At 32.8% G+C, this 18,397-nt stretch overlaps 1 protein-coding gene across 4 annotated transcripts in view; it reads left to right on the top strand.

Moving 5' to 3' along the window:
- Dpp10 (dipeptidyl peptidase like 10) overlaps positions 1 to 18,397 on the top strand; it is a 1,319,241-nt gene that overhangs the window by 837,087 nt on the left and 463,757 nt on the right. For all 4 annotated transcript variants that reach the window (XM_033757133.1, XM_033757135.1, XM_033757134.1 and 1 more), the window contains exon 3: positions 2,685 to 2,780. In XM_033757133.1, coding sequence (XP_033613024.1) covers positions 2,685 to 2,780 — 96 coding nt within the window. The remainder of the gene's footprint in view (positions 1 to 2,684; positions 2,781 to 18,397) is intronic.

The following is an 18,397-nucleotide window of genomic DNA, read 5'->3' as shown; positions in this document are numbered from 1 at the left end:
ATAATCATTTGTAACAGAAAATCAATATAAAAGATAAGGTGATTTATTTAATGAATTAATTTAATATAATCTCTTCCATTAGAATCAACAGACACCTCCCTTTCACCTTTACCTATAGGAATTTATTCAACAAAGAAATAACTGTATTTCAAATACTGATGGCAAAACATAGTTCTTTTAAAAATTGAAAAGCTTAAATCTAAAAAAAGTGAGGGTGCCTTTCTATAAGTTTGATAAATACTAAACTGTTGAACTCTCTAACAAACTCTCATCTTATTAAGATATATCACAAAGTGAATGCATTCTTCAAATCCTAACAAAATTATTTCATCTGATTAAATACCCAAGCTTTATGATGGGAAATGAGTTCTAAAATCAAGAGTTCTTTGGTGTGTTGAACTACAAGCACTCATGCTTTTGTCTAAAATCCTCTCCTTCCTTCTGTTGCTCCTGCCATTCTCTTCTGTTATTTTCTGAAAACTATAATTTCAGTTAATTATAAAGTTTTAGTTTTAGTTGGGTATTTTAGTGAAGTTTTGGCTTGGTAGCAAAATGAAAGGAATGTAGAAAGATTATCTATGTATCACCCTGGTAGCTCACACCTGCACTTTCCCACTATTTACATCTCCCTCCACGGTCTTACATTTGTTAAAATTGATGAAACTATATTACAATTATCTCTGAAAGTCTACAATTTACATTAGGGTTCACTTTTGATGTTTTGCATCCTATAGGTTTGTATGCATGTATAATGGCATGTAATGGCCACCATCATAATAATAATATAGGGTGCATGATCTATAACCTTCCAAATAATATAAGGCATATATTATTATAACTCCCAACTGCCTACATGTCTAACACATAGAGTTCATGTTCTCTAAAATCAAAGAATAAATTCTAGAAATGCTGGAGGTTAAAAGTAAGAAGAATTTATTTAGAAAAAGATAGCTTCTGTCTAAGAGAGACAGAAGGGGAACCAGAAGGTGGGTTACCCCTGACCTCACTTCTCAAAGATGTTTTATTGAGCAAAGCCACAAAGTGAGGTGGGGTTTATTGTGGGTCAATACTGTGGTCACCTAATAAGATTAAAAATATAGTTGCTTTGGGGCTGGGATTTGGCTCAATGGTTCTGCTGCCTGCCTCACAAGCACAAGCACAAGATGCTGAGTTTGATCCCCGCTACAATATATATATATATATTTTATATATATATATATATATATATATACACACACACATACACACACATATACATACATACATGCATACATACATACATACGTACAGTTGCTTTGGTAATATCGATCCAATGGAAAATCATAAAGTGGGTATGAGGTGGGACAAAACTATGATCATCCAATAAGATTATAACAAGAATAGTCCCTTAGATAATATTGATTAAATGGGGATCAAATAGGGAAGGAAGTTATTTAGCAAGTATATATGGAACAAGCAAGGATTTTAGGTGGTCTTGCGGGGACTTTTTCAGAGGTGGCTGAAAAGTGATTGATTCGTGATGCAGGATACTAGGATTAAGGGAGCATAATTACTGAATCAGTCCACCGATTGATCTGGCACCACCCTAATCCCAGTAGCCTTGATACAATCTAAGGGACAGAAAGAGACTTGTCTTGCCCCTCTCTTTTTCCTGCTTTGCTACCTTCTGCCCACCATGAATTCTTACTGCTTTGCAATATACATCTGCCATGCCAGGCTGTCTTAGAGCCAGCCAATTACTGATTGAAACTTAAATGAGCTAAAAAACCTCTCCCACTTTGATTTTGGATGTTGGTTATTTTGCCTCAGCAATGAGAAAAATAACTAAGTAACAATGTGATCTGAATACCAAAATTATACCTAATTTTGGTATTCAGATCACGTTGTCCTTCCATTTTCTAGATTTGGGAATGTAAAAAGCAGCGTTCACCTAACTTATCTGTCAGAAGCAAATATAAAATAGGCAGGTTTCATTAACATTCTAACCCTTTATTATTTGAACTTTTCATTTAAATCTTAAATCAACTTAGCATTTGTTGAATAGTAATTATTTTTCAGAACATGGTATTTATTTTATTTTTTGGTTAACTTTCTTTTGAGTTGGGAAGTTTGCTTTATCATATATGTTCAGACTCTTCAACTATCTTATCTTTGCATTTTAAAATAAAACTACAGAGGGGAGGAGAGGGTGAAGGGAGGGCAGGGACAAGGGGAAGAAATGAGAACCAAGACCTGTCATGTAAAGGTACAAGATCCCAATATTGAATGTAATTGTACTGTATACTAAAATGTACCAATAAACTAAAGAAAAGAAAAAAAACTACAAGTTTAACATTAAAGAGAATAGGCAAATATGAGTTTGGAAAGTGAGAGTCTAGATTATGGTGAAATACTGAAAAATAAAACATTTGAATAACACACAGCAGGAAAACTTAATTGTTTTTATATTATATAGCCTTATACAACAAAGAATTTATCTATTTGTGATAGATCAAGACAATTTGATATTAAAAATAATTTATGGAAAGCATCATAATACAAATGTCAAGTGCTAAAAAAGCATGTCAATGTGGTCGCCTCGAAGTTATATCTCATTACATTACCTTTTTGAAGCAAAATACTCCAAATTTTCTAACATCTTTTAAAAGCTAGCACAAACTTTTGTATATGTTCTTTTATTCTAGATGAACTCACAAATTCATCAGAGACCCAGTTGTCTTTAGAAGATCTCTTTAGGAAAGACTTTATACTTCATAATCCAGAAGCTCGATGGATCAATGGTATGTGTAGATGGTTTCATATATTTATTTTGAGCTGTGTTTAACTAAAAGTAAAAATGATATTTGTAGTTGATATATTAATAGGTTCTATTCTTTGAAATATATATATATCTGATATATTCATATATATCTGATATATTTATATATATCAGATATATTCATATATATCAGATATATTCAGGTATATCAGATATATCTGATACAGATTTCATATATATCAGAAATTAGAACTTGATTCAAGTGAGAGAAAACTAGTAGAACTTTGGCTCAAGAGGAAGAAAATTCATATAATAGTATATTTTATGACTCTTCTCTGACATTGTTGATTATGCTGGATTTTTATGTCTTTGTCTTTTTTTCTGGGCTACCAAACATAGCAATTTAATTTTTTAGGTCGATTTTTAAAATTAAGTGATAACTGTAAAATGAATCTATTGAATGATTGTAATGATTTTGATTTATCTTTATGGACATTAATAAGGGGAGATATTGTGCATAATAGTCATGATAAAGGTGTTAGTGAAAAGCAAGTCACAAGTTTTCATTTTTTGAGTATTTCAATTTGCCTGACAGTAATAATCATCATGATTGTATAGTTATTATTCTTTTCTTTCAGTTTATTTATATATAATATGCGTTTATTTTCAAGACAGAGTAGATTATTGTCAGAAGCTTTTCTTTTATATATAATAAACATGATCTCATTTATAATCCTTTCTTTCCCAATATTCTAATTAAATACTGTTATCCCTATAAATTAAATTTTAATTTATAGAAGTTATAAAACTACCATTTAGCTCATGAGTACAAGGAGTAAATTATACTTGTTTACCTGGGATTGTAATAGCTCCTAGAGATCAACAAGCCTTCAAGATTTATATTTTGAATAAATGAATGAATGTGTTAATTTAATTGTGTTATTGTTTCATTTGTTAAAATTGCGTTTGAAACTGGTTGGAAGATGACTGCATATCATGATGATAGTATTAGAGAGAACACAATACAGCAATTTTCTTAATCTATTTTTATATTTTTCTTTTTGAAGTTCATATTCTTGAAACTATTTACTTTCAATTGTGATTGAGATTATAACAGATGAACCTTCTGATTAAAGACTAACATGAATATTATTGCCATTGCCCTAATAAACAAATGTGCCATAGGTCACTCCCTTAATGTACAATTGCAATTATGTAAATCATACATTATTACAAAATGTTTTCTAGGGAGGAAGATAACAAATTGGGAATTTCCCAGAATTTTATAAAATGCTGGTAGTATTAAAAATCATTAGTTTTGAAATGTTGAATGACCTTTTTTTATTTTTATGGTTCTTTTAGTCTTTGTGATTTCGACAGATTATAGAAATCTATATAGCCATTGACTTTGGAAATCAATAAAATGATGGACCCCCCCTCACTCTTAAGTTGCTGTGACAGTTGAAAAACAGATTTACTCCTGGGTCTAAGTGACATTCTGATATCAAAGTTACTAAGGAATGAGCAGATATATCAGCAGTGAACTGCATGCCAAATTAAATCACATTTCAATATCCAGGACATACATCCTCTTTGGATACTTTACAAGATATCAAAGTAATAAATTTGGAGTTAATTATTTTAATCATTTTTTGGTAATTTTATACCAAGTATTGGTTTAAAAAAAAGATATACAGGGACAAAACTGTATTTTTTTGCATTGTTACTCTAAATTTCTAAAGTAATATATAAACTTCATAGTATTTATAAAATAATTTGGCATGAAAACTGTCTGTTAAACAAAATGAATGGAAACAAAATATGAGAGAAGGTGATCTTTATAAATACCACAAAAGGTGTTTGATCTCTAGTACCCCCAAAAAATACACACACGCGCACACAAACACACATACACACACACACACACACACACACCACCACCACCACCACCACCACCACCAAAAGAGTTGACTGTAGATTGTGTACTCCGAGTTACTTTTGGAGTAGTGGATGGATTTGGCTCTTACCTAACTCACCTTCTCTTGAAATGATTACTTAGCATATTTACATTTTCCTCACATGGGCAAGAAAAATAATTGGAATGAGGTAAATAGAATATGTATCCTAGTCTCATTATCAATAGATACATCTATATGTGAAATGTGAGCTTTCTCTTTATTTTTGAAAGATGACTCGAGTTTTCCTAGTGTATAGGTCTCTTCAAAGAGTTCAAGCTAAGCCTATTTAGAATCTTCATTTAATTCTTGGAGGTCATCACAGGAACATTTAATGCATTACCAGGCAAAAGAAGGAGGCAGTCTAAGTGATCCTGATAGGTGCAGGTTATAGTGAAGCATCTTGTTTATTATGCTAGTTCTCAAATAATAACTCTGCAAATGACATTGCAGCCTTGTTTGGGTGCTTGTGGTTGTGGTTAACTCAACAAGTGCCTTGCCTAGTATTTGATCCTATCCTTTAATTCTCCATTTGTATAGCATCTTCTTCCTAGTTAAATCAATTGGAAACCTAGAAATCTATCTTTAAAGAAATTATTCATTTCTCTATATACAGTTAAGGATCAATTGATCACCAGTGGAAGAACTCTGCGATAGATGTTTTATATCTGTATTTTAGGTAACAGTGCATAAATTTAAATTAACCCCAGAAAATTGATTCTTAAACTGTTATCTATTAAGAGGCAGAATCTGCATCAATCGTTATGTTTGCTTACCCTCTCATTGTTCCCCTCCGATATATTTCAATATCCAACATATATATCAGTGACATCTCTAACAACGTTGTTTTTATAGATCTCTTATTATTAATCCTTTCATGTTGTATTTTAAAATGCCTTTACTTCAACAGGCCAATCCATATAGTAGTAATTTATGCAGCTACTAAAAATAGTGTATAACTACATTTATTGATATGTTCATGATGTACAAAAGTGAACAGGAACTTCAAAATAGTGTTGATAGTATATTTTACCTTGTCTATATCATGTAATAGTGACTTTCCAGGTTATCTTTTTACCTACTCTTTTCTCAAATTTCCTCCATAAATTTCTATGTGATTTTTATAGCTAATAAAGGCTCATGTGTTTCTAGACCTTTCGCCATTCCCTAGTAAAATACAAGTTTCTAAGGTCCAGTTAATAATACAGTATTAAAATAATACTTCTCAGAGATATTTCAGAATAACTTTGTATTAAATGAATGCACCCCAGAATCCTCCTTTTCTGTTTTAAGAATCTCAGAACCAGGCCTCTGATCTTATCCTATTTTACTTCACATTTTGTTTCAGTCACATTAACTGCCTGATAGTTTATTATTATTATTATTATTATTATTATTATTATTATTATTAGGGTATGTCTGTAGTACATGTATTTTACAACTATCTTGGGTAGTAGTTACATGCACCTAATACAGGTTGGTTCTTTTTTTTTAAATCCATCGAGAGATGATTGGATATGTTATTAATATATAAGGACATAATACTTGGCTATAAAGGAGGACAAATTCAAGACATACAAAAATGGATGCACCTGGAAAATATAAATTTGAGTGATAAAAGTCAGGCACACAATTTTTAATACCATATAGTGTCTTACATGTAACGAAGGTAAAACACAAACAAAGAGTATAATATAGGATGGAAAGAAGGAAACAGGATACAGATCTCTTGCAAGTGGGAATTGGTGCAGCACACATGATGTTAAAGGGAGAAGGGGAGGGGAAAGAAAAATAAGTAAAACAAGATATGCCATGTATGGTAACCTAGTAATCTCAATGCATGTAAATATTATATGCCACGAATGTGAGATAAAGTTAATAATATCAACATAATGAAAATGAGGATACGACATTTAGGGGAGCAGTAAGGCTGCAAGAGGGAAGGGAAAGAAATTTTAAAACTGCTTTATATTCTAAGTCCTCAAAGTCTCTTCCTTTCCTAGCGTTCGTGTCTCTACCTAGAATCCCTTTTCAAATTTGAGGGCCCAAATTTTATCCCACTAGAAGTTTAATGCCCCGAAGAAGTGTCAATGTCTATTCTTTTTCCTGCCAGCTATCAGGAACATTGTCTTCTCTAAACTCTGTAGTCTGAACCCACAGTATAGAAACTCCTGTCTTGGATATAATCACAGTGTATCTAATCTCTAAGGCAGTGTTTCTAAGACTATTGTGAAGCACTGATATTTTTAAGTATTGATTCTACTATTTTTCCATTTTGGCATAAAAAACAGTTTTGAAAATATAATCAAAATAAACTTCTAGGAAAAATGAAAATAACACCTAGTCCAAATAAAACCCAACATCTACTGTTAATATGTTCAAAAGATCTAAAGTTAAATTTCAACCTAATATAGGTCTAGGCATAATATTCACATAGAAGAAAGAAATTTCAGGAATGACTAATTGAAAGAATGTATAAAGTTTCAAGATTGACATTAAATTAATAACTGCTTGTTTTTTAAAATCAGAATTAAAGAAATATTGAGGGAAATAATAATTCGTCATATTACATACCTCTTTGCGGATTTTGCACAAAACCTGAAAAGTCAGTGTTAAATTTTTAAATATATGCGAGCTATCTCATATGTAGGTAGGTTAGATTGACAACAGTACTCAAGAGGACAGTGATGTATCCCAACCTACTTTTGGTTTTTATTTTTATAACACTCATAACAGAAAAGAAACCAGATTTCAAAATTAGAATGATGTTAATGGACAGAGGGCTTTTTAAATGAGAAAACTTAGAAATCTCAGGCTAATTTATTTTCAGGTTTTATGAGCCAAGTAATATTTTAGTTTTAAATTTTATCTCTACCTCTTTATCAGCAGCAATTCCAAGATATATCTATAAAGTATATGCACTTTAAGTGCTGTGTTGATAAAAAATATATTCTAGGTTTTAGATCATTCTGGATTACAGTGGACAAATATGTCATTGGGTAATGAAAGTTTATTATATGTCAGAAGTGAGTTGATTGCTTAGTCTGAGTCTGGCACTTACTTAGTGAAATTAGTTTACTGATCATGTTTTTAGATATTAAAGTAATGTCAAAGTGTTTGAAAGTTTCTTTCATTCACGCTCTCAATGAAACTTCCTTCCCAAGACGGGTAGCCGACACTATATAGCACAGCTCTACTCAAAGTGAAAACAAGCCACAAGGCATACAACTTACGTCACATTTACTTTTGAGTGGCCCAGAAATCTGTACCCTACCCAGACTATAGTAGTGTACAATAAATAGTTTAATTATCTATGAAAACTGTGTTATATTTTCTTGACATATAAATGTGGGTGATTTTGTTTCTTCTCACAGTGTGTATAATTTTCCTCTAATTATACAATGTAAATTATATATTAAAAATTGTTGCACAACTTTTTTAGACTAAAGTGGATTTGGATATGTGATAATATGTGCAGATTTCCATCTCATCTTGATCTTTTCAGACTAATGTTGGTGCCAGTGAAGCTCATTTGCCACATGATGCTCCACTAGAGATATTTAAAGCTCTTATTTTTAAATGATGTGTGACATATTGAAATAGAAAAACTGTTACATCACTGCAATCCAGAGCCTTTCAGCATGTTACTTAAATCTTTTGAGGCTTGGTTTCTTCATCCTAAGGAGGGATAATGGTACTATAATTAAAAGCATAATGAAAAGCAGATGAACAAAAGCTATGTTAAGAGCACAGATAAAGGGCAAAAACACCCAAGAATATATATGGAATGGGGTGATAGATTTTGTTCAAATGGGAAGGGGATCCAGAAATGGAGGAGATCTTTGGCAGGTTGAAATCCAGTTTTTCCAGCACCATTTATTAAAGAGGCTATCTTTCCTCCAATGAGCATGGTTGGCTCCTTTGTCAAAGGTGAGGTAGCTGAGTACATTTGGAGTTGTTTCTGCATCTTCCAATGTATTCCACTGATCCTCAGGTGTGTTTCTTTGCTAGTGCCATGCTGGTTTTTATCACAGTGGCTTTGAAGTATAGTTTCAAATTGGGGATTGTGATACCCCCTGCCATGTCTCTATTGCCTAGAACTTTTCTATTCTAGATCTCTTCTTGTTCCAAATGAATTTGGGGGGCTATTTTCTCTAGTTCTGTGAAATATACTGTTGAAATTCCAATCAGCATTGGATTGAATCTGTATAGCAGTTTTGGAAATAAGGGCACTTTCACAATGTTGATTCTTCCTACCCAGGAGCTGGGGATATCTTTCCATTTTCTTATATCCTCTTCGATCTCTTTTATCAGAGTGCTGTAGTTTTCAGTGTAGAGGTCTTTTGCTTCCTTCATTAGATTGATTCCTAGATACTTCATGTTTTTTGGATGCTATTGTGAAAGGAATTGTTTCCCTAATTTCTCTCTCAGTGAGTCTGTTATTTGTGTACAAGAAGGCTATTGATTTTTGAGTGTTGACCTTGAATCCAGCTACTCTGCTGAAAGTGTCAAGTGAGTCTAGAAGTCTTGTGGTGAAGTGTTTGGGGTCTTCTATGTAGAGTATCATACCACCAGCAAATAATGACAGTTTAACTTCTTCCTTTCCTATCTTTATTGTTTTAATTTGTTTCTCTTGTCTAATTGCTGTGTCTAGTATTTCCAGAACTAAATAGAAAAGAAGTGGTGATAGTGGGCATCCTTGTCTTGTTCTTGATTTTTACATGAAGGTTTTCAGTTTTGGGTCATTTAATATGATGTTGGCTGTTGGTTTTTCTTATATAGCTTTTATCAAGTTGAGATAAAGACCACCTATTCCAATTTTCTGTAGGGTTTCTTATTGTGAATGGGTGTTGAATTTTATCAAATGCTTTTTCTTCATCTGTTGAGATGATCTGTCTTGTAAAGGTACAAGATCCCAATGATAAATGTAACTGTATTGTATATTTAAAAAGAAGTAGCAATAAGCAGTGGAAAACAAAAACAAAAACTAAAAACAAAAGGCAAAAAAAATGGCAGAGTGGGGCATGGGAGAGGGAAAAAGGATGAAAATAAAAAATAATTAAATTATGTTATGTACATGTACTAGTTCTGCACAAGGAATGTGATCATTGTGTAATGCAAATATATACTAATAAAAAAATAAAAATTGAAAGAAAAAATGAGTCAGTAGCCTTGTAGGATTCATATGAGTGCTATTAAGAACGCTGTGGCTATGAGGTAGGTCTTTGTAAATGCACTTCATGGTCTCCTTCTAAGGAAGTACATCCAGGATATTAAGGAGGCAATGAAGTCATTGTTTTAACTTTTATGAAAAACAAAACACACTATTGTAAATGATATGAATGATATTTACAATGAGTAAGAAATTCATAATTCAAGGAATCGAATCGATGAATCTGTCTTATTGTTTGTTTGTTAATAATTTACTGTGCTTGAATTTTTGTCTATCTACTTGACAGAATTGCAAAAATTGTTGGGCATTAATGCCTTCCAATTTAGCTGATACTTACATCTGAGCTAAAATTACCTTAATCTCTATCCTCTTTTCTAAACTTCTTGATGAAAATTGATAACAAAAATGAAAATCAATAATGAAAATGAAAATTTCATTTTATAATCACCAGCCTAACTGATATTTAAGGTAAAGTTGAATTTACATCTATGATTTTTCAAGATAACATATTTTTATTGCAATATAATACACTAAGACAAAATATTATATAGATATTAGAAATTTATGTATGTGTATACATAAAAATCTACATTCATTTAATGGACTACAAGACAACCATTAAAATGGTTACTTGACAAAAAAGTAATGAAAATGGAAATATCAAAATGAAGTAATCAGTGAAAATTGAATAGTACAGGTTTATGTATGTTACATATACACAATTATACCATATATATGTGTATATGTGTGTGTGTGTGTGTGTGTGTGTGCGTGCACGCATGTGTGTATGGACAAAATGAACAACAGACCTGGCAATTCGTAAATATTGAATAATTTTTTGAGTGATGGAGTTGTTTTTTGTTAGTTTTTCCACTTTTTGTTCATAGTTTTCAAATTTTCTCTAAGCATGTTACTGTTGTTACTAGAGTTACTGAAAATCTCACTAAAATATAAAAATATTTAGCCAGTGAATTATTTGTTCTGTGCATGAGAATTGAGAGGTAGAACTGCAAGTAAAAATGAGGAGATCCATTTTTACTCCGTGGTACTCCATGCGTGCCACGTGGGTGGTGTGGGGGGAGGTCATGGGATTCTAAATGACGTGAAACATGCTACTGGGAAAGCATTCTCACCTCCAGGAGAACTAGAAGGGAGGCTTGATCCTCAAATGCTAGAATGAAAGACAAACTGTCCCTTCTATTTCAAAGAGCCAAGGGATAGAGAGGGGCAGAAAAAAACGGTTGTTAGTAATCCTGGAAAGGTAACGACTCTCAGGGCATAAATTCTTTCAGTAGCAGTTTTACTCTGTTTTTGTAAGACATTAATGCTTGATGTTTCTGTAACTCATTATCTTCTTTTTTATATCTTTGTTTTTATATCCTATAATATAAACACATGGAGGGCTATGTTATTGACACCCCTCTTCTTGATTCATAGCTCAAAGGATTGAAAATAAAATTAAAATGTAATTATTAAAGGCTGGCCTTCTTAGAGTAATGTATGTCGGATCATCTTACTAAGTAAGCAGATAATTTATGATCAAAACTAAAGCAGTCCTTACAAAGATATACTATCAAGTAAAATTTAATTTCTCCAAATAACCAAATATGCTTTCTTACTGGTATATTATTGACTAAATAGCATTTTTACAAAGTTTAAATTAAGTAACATTTATACTAAACTGCTTGAAATGACAAATAAAAATGTCAGTAAGAAAGACTCATTCTATGGCAATCTTTTATATTATCTGTAGATAATCAAATTTTTGTTTCAAAATCAAATCTAAACAGTTTTTAAGGAAATTATTCTGAGAGTCTAGTTTGCCTTAAAATAACAATACATGTTCTAAACACCAAGACAGTAAGTAAAATAATGTATTACCAGTGAAACTTAGTGTTAATGTCTCAGGTAAAAAAAAAAAAAAAGACTCATAATTTGTATATATATTAGAAGTGCATTGATTAAAGATTTTAAAGTGAACTTGCAATACAAACTAAACTTCAGTTTAAGAAAGCTAAATGCCATATGATCTCACACTTGCTAAAATAGAATATTATATTTTTATATTTAAAAGAAGGAAAACAAAGAGCTTCAACAAATGAGATGAAACAGTTATGTTTAGAATGCACCAAGTATTTATTGAGTCCCTGCTATGTGCCAAGAATCTGTGGACATTAGAAAAGATTGTGGTCAAATAAATGGTGATTTCATAGTCCTTTGGTTCTCTACACGATTGTAGTTGGTCTTAGCTTTGTTGGCCTTCGTAATTACATTTCTCAATAAATAAATAATAAATGATATAAATAAAGATTTATATCGATATGTCTTCCTATTTATTATTCTATATCTTTATTCCCTTAACTTTTATTTATTGAGCATAGCCAAAAATTCATCAAGATGCAAGGATTTAAAGATGAATAAACTAGTCCCTTCTACAAGCAAAACTTGTGACTGTAAACGTTCTTTTCCCATCTCACCTCGCATGTTTTCTGATGTTTAAAGCATAAAGTGAAATGAGCAATTGGAAGTCTGTGAATGAGGTGGGAAGTAGACATAACTAGAGGGTTCTAAGAAATACTTAACTCAAACTAAGATGAAGTTTGATAAACTTTGTATCTTCTGAAATCCAAGACATATATGAGCTTCTCTCACATCCATGTTTGAGTTACTTTTTATCCCCTCTGCCATTTATGTATTACAGTCTTTAGTTCTATATTTTAATAATATATTTATATATTTGTTATATATTTTAATACATCCATGAATTACGGACAAATGTACCATTGCCGTGTTCAAAGGAGATAAAGCATATTTATGGCAACTTGAGATGATCAGAGCTAAATGAAAATATCTCTCAAATAATAATCAATTAACTTTTTTTTTTTACAAAGAGATCTTGTAATTAGAAAGATCAGATTGAGCTAAGAATAGTTTTAACAGTCTATGTAATATGTAAAGGTAAATTTTGGTCCTGGTGTTGAGGGTAGAAGAGGACAAGAGGAGCAAGAATGTACTAGGACAGTCACAGAAATTAGCACAGTTCATATGTTAACTTTAGGGAAATTGCGCCTGGGTGTGGTGGAAAAGTGAATGTAACCATGGACTCAAATTGGCATTATTTTAATGTAATTGTTAATCTTGTTCTCCTTTAGCAGGTTTGCCCTTTTGTTAGATGATAACTTTGAACTAACAAATTGGTGATTAAAAATAAATAAATAAATAAACAACTAAGAAACTGGTGATTACTCTGATGACTATTAGATATTTTATTATAAAGTTACAGTGGAAGGTACTAATGAAAATTTACATAATGTGTTTACAGTATATCATCAGAATTTACATCGTATTTCTGTGGGACATTTCTACATGTGTGTTTTTTTTTTCATTAGGGGTGATTCAACTTTATTTCTTTTTTATTATTTTATTTTTGGTACTGGGGATCAAACTTGGTACCTTTTGCTTGAGAGGCAGGTGGCCGAACCACTGAGCTAAATCCCTGGCCCTATTTCTTTTTTAAAAATAATTTTATTGGTACATTTAATGTATACAATATAATGACACTCATTGTGGAAATTTATACCTTTACATAATCAACCTTGGTTCTTATTGTATATGTGGTATTTGCATTTGAGAAACAGAAACTTTCTGTGAGAAATAGGGTCAAGGTTATTTTTTGCTTTGTAAATGAGTAATTTGGGACCCAGACTGGTGATCTACACTTCTCCCCAACTGAAAGTAATAATATCTTGCCAGGTGTGGTGGTGCAGGCCTGTAATCCTAGCACTTGGGAGGCTGAGGCAGGAGGATCGCTGTGAGTTCGAGACCAACCTGGGCTACATAGTGAGTTCCAGGTCAGTCTCAACTACATAGTGAGACCCTATCTCAAAAAAACAAAAAATGGAAAGAAAAAAAAAAGGAAGCAATAATGTCTTTGTTGAAGGAAGAAGGAAGGTATCCCTTGTTCATCCCTGGGTATAACAAATGATAGTTGATAAAAAATCTAACACGCATTTATCTCATTATCATGAAACTAACACTGAATACTATTGATAATTTAATTAGCTTGGAAAACACGTCTAGACTTAAGGAAAACAATATTAAGCAAAAAATCTAAAGATAACAGAAGTCTTCTTTTGTAATCACTTTAGAATATTTCAATTTTACAAAATTTTATATCATTGTGCAATCTCAATAAAGGAAAGAAGCTTTTGCAACAGCATAATAAAAACACATTTATTACAAAATTTTATATTAATCTTTCACTTCAACTTGCTTGGTTTGAGTCATGTTTTCCTCTGTGTGTGTGTGTGTGTGTGTATGTGTGTGTGTGTGTGTGTACAAATTTTTTTCTGAAGGTCTTGTTCTACCTAATCAGCTTGGTCATCTTGTCAATTTGAATGGGTTCTTGAGACCCTTAGATATGATAGAGTCAAATATTTCACCCCATTATTTTATACTGACTAAACATGTACTAAGCATGTAAGTACATCAGAAAAAGTTAATAGTTGGAAAAACTGCGGGAAACAATAGTGTTTTTCATTATTTTCCATGGCAAGCTGTTTCAAAGCAATCAAAATTATCTTCTCTTCATAGTAGTTTGGTTTCATGTGTGCTTGTGGAGGCACAGAAACTATTAGATCTAGCAGATCTCATTCTACTTGCTTTCTGTACTGTTTACCTTTTTATTTTTCTTCTTACTAAAAATGAAATACTGTTGTTTCTGTGCTGTAGGAATGCAGAAATTGAAGCTATAATACTGTTGTTAGTATATTAGAGTGTGAGTCCTGGCTCCGGGACTAGATTCTGTCACGCGTTCTGAAATGCCACTGAAGAAGATGATCAGTGGTGAAAAACAGGAAGGGAACTTTAATCTCTGTAGCCGTGCTCCCACGGGGGAAGAAGAGAGAGCCAGGCATACTGTCATCCCAGGACTCTGAAAAGCCGAGGCAGGAGGATTGCAAGTTTGAGACCATCCTGAGCTGGTCAAGTTAATGAAGTCATGTCTCGATAAACCAACAAACAAGCAAACTAACAAACAAAAGAGTCTGGGTATGTAGCTCAGTGAAGGTCTGGGTTCAGTCCCCTACCAGTGATTAGATTAGTGTGTAGTTTTGGGTGTGACTGACTGGATCTATTAAAGACTGAAGCCCCAGCCTGGATGTGGGTGGCACTGAGTAAGAGGCTTGTAGCCTGGATGGAATATAAAGGGACAGAAGGAAAGTGTACTCACTGCTTCCTTCCTCTGCCTTCCATGGCAGGAGCTGTCTCTCCTCTGCTGGGCCCCTCTGCCGCACCACCCTTCCTTGGAGCCAGCTGACTATGGACTGAAACTTTTACAAACAGTGAACTAAAATAAACCTTTCTTCCTTTAATTTTTTCCTTTAATTTTTTTCATACTGAGGATCAAACTCAGGTCCTTGTGCTTGCGAAGCAGGCAGCAGAACCACTGAGCTAAATCTCTGTCTCTTCCTTTAACTTTTATGTGGGATATTTTGTCCTAATAATGCGAAAGTGACTAAGACAACACGTATGGTCTTTCCAGTGTTTTTTTTTCTTTTGAGATTATGGAAATCAAGATGTAGCTGGGAAGTTTCTGAAGCAAATCACAGTGTGGCAGTGGTTTGCTTATTTTCTTAATTCTATATCACTTGGTTCAAGTGGAACTTCTATTATGAGTAGTAGAGCTGTGAGTATCATATAGCTCTATGCTATCATTTATAAAACTTGACTATTTTTCATCTCCTGCAATACTTGCTAAGTGCATGGATTAAAGTGATAATTTAATTTATAATATTAAATAAGATTAAAACCTTGTTTTTATATCACTCGAGGGTTAATGTCTTCATAACCCATCATATGTGTTATGAATTAAATATTAATTATCTCTTTTTTTTTCAGTACCAGGGATCAAACTCAGGACCTTGCACTTGTGAGGCAGGCGTGGCATCACTGAGCTAAATCCCCAGCCCAAATATTATCTCTTATTTCAAATGAAAATTGATGTTTAAGAAAGTACATAAAGTACGAGAAGGGAATATTCTGCTTTTTATGAATTTTTTCTTTCATACCTAAAAGTGAGTTCCTTATAATATAATGGGTTCCTTTGTGCACACTGTGACTGAAATACACAGTGGATGTTTAAACTTAAGAAAATTACACTGAAAACCCAATGGTCCTCATGCTTCTCACAGTACTCTCCCTCTCTTTGAACACATAACCCATCTTTCTGGCCACTTTCTGGGGCATCTCTAGAAGTCTTTTTCATGAGTGTATTTGCAAGATGTGATAAAAAGTATGGTGCATGCTGTTTTTAGATGCCAACAAACAGCAAAGAATCTTCATAGAAACATTATTATCCGTATTCTGACTCTTTCTCAAAGTCAAAATCACCATGAAATGTAAATATTTTAGATGAGAGCATTAAGGCAGCTAAAACAGTGTAAATAAAGATACTAAAAAAAACCCAAAAAACTCCAAGAAATGCTTCAGGGGCCAGGCATTTAGCTCAGTGGTTCTGGCACCTGCCTCGCAAGTGCAAGGGCCAGAGTTCGATGCCTGGTACAAAAAAAAAAAAAAAAAATGCTTCAGAAATTAGCAGCAATGATGGATTAGCATTTTAAAAACAAGGGGAGTGTTTCTTTGATTAGTTGTAATCTGTCTTTTACTATGTTTTTAAATTTAAGCAGATCTCATTTTGTAGTTGTAGTTGGCAACTTCTTGATATGCCTTGTTGCACTGTCAGTATTCATGTGAACTCTGATGAACTTGGGCAGTCATTATGAGAGTTCTATACTCAACTTGAAAACATAAACCATATTTTTATTATATCACATATATCCAAATTTTGAATGCTGTTTCATTCAAGAATGTAAGTGTAAGTGTCAAATGGATGTGAAAATTTAAAGGAACATATTGAAGAGAAAATCCACAGCAATTGTTAGAGATATAATCAAAAGGAAGGTTCTATGCTGATCAGAGGTAATTTCTAGAATTGGGCTAATTCTGAATGATGTGGCCTATCATTAAGAGTGTAGGAGGGAAAGGTAATAAGCTTACAGATTATAATCCCTGAAATATGTCAGGCCTGCAGAAATAAATAAAGATGCTATCGGACTCAGGATCAGATATGAAAGGCCATCCTGTATGTAGGCAATTTGATTTATCATGTAGACTTCACAATTAACTAAAACTGAAGTCATTGCTGACAGATATCTAACTATGCAAATCAGGACATATGTTACAAATGAATTTTTCTAGCCTTTGGTTTAATTAGCAGGAGAAAACAGTGCATTCTTTGTCCCCACTAATGTGTTATGTATGTTGGATGATCATGTGCTAAGAACATATCATTGGGATTTATATAATTTGTATTAAATTGAAGATTCCTTCTATATCCAACTTGAATTCTAAGATTTTACTGTTTTACCTCTATATGCACATAAAGGATCAGCTTGAACTGCTTTTTAATATTTTTTTGGTTTAAGAAATTATTAAGTACATTGGTTAAAGACTCTTTCTAGGGAATGGTATCAACTTTCACAGAAATTTCTCTATTCATCCTCACAGAAAAAAATCTTTGGTATGAGACATAAAGGTCTTTTCTCTCTCTCTTTGGCTCACTATAATGAGTTTTTGAAAAATCGTTTAAAAGCTCATCTTTTAGTTTAAATTGGTAACACCTTGGCTTACTTCATTTTGTTGTCATACTCTGCTAATGGCCGTGGTCTTTTGTTGTGAGAGTTATATACTCAGCTTGCCAACAGCAGATCTGCTTCCCAAACAGCATCTGAAACAGGCAATTGGAACAGTGTTGCTCTGATAATATTCAATTTTTAAGTGATGAAAATGCATGTAATAATTATTGCATGTGTACATGGTACACCTTCTTTCCTTGGAGTTCAGATTTTCACTTGATTTTGAGCCTTTATCAGTACTTTGTTTTCACGATGTATTCCTTACCTTCTTAGTCCCCCGAGATCCTACTGTATCAAAAAAACATCAAAACATGTAATCACTTATTTATAAAAGTAAGAATTTTTGAAGCAGAGTGTTTGCATATTCCACTTCTGCATACAATTAAATGGTATCTCTTTGTTTTGGATCATTCAGCTGTGTGGTTTTCTAAGGCCCAACTCATCACTAATATGGAGAGATAACTGCCTAAATAGGGAAGGTTAGAACTCCAGAAATCAGAGCTTAATTCAGTGTCTGTTTGACGTGGTGGACAAGACACTTTCCTTTTCTACGTGGTCCTGTATTCAACTATTAGACTGGGAGGATAATATTTTCTTCTGCTTCTCTTCTAAAGTCATTGTACGTACCAAAAGACATATGCAAGTTCTCTAAAATGCTTCAAAATTTGGTCTCTTTTTATTGAAGGGTATTTATTTTTACTTCACGTATCACCTTTGTCTGAGCATCAGAGTGATCACTGCAGTAGCAGTCATATTTGGTGTTGAGAGTGTGCCAGGCACTGGGCCAGTAAGGTTGGGCAAACAACCTTAATTAATC

This window comes from Fukomys damarensis, unplaced genomic scaffold, assembly GCF_012274545.1.
Source record: "Fukomys damarensis isolate Sample0158 unplaced genomic scaffold, DMR_v1.0_HiC HiC_scaffold_29, whole genome shotgun sequence".
In the NCBI taxonomy this organism is placed as follows: Eukaryota; Metazoa; Chordata; class Mammalia; order Rodentia; family Bathyergidae; genus Fukomys; species Fukomys damarensis.
This window is presented reverse-complemented; position numbering and strand designations above follow the sequence as displayed.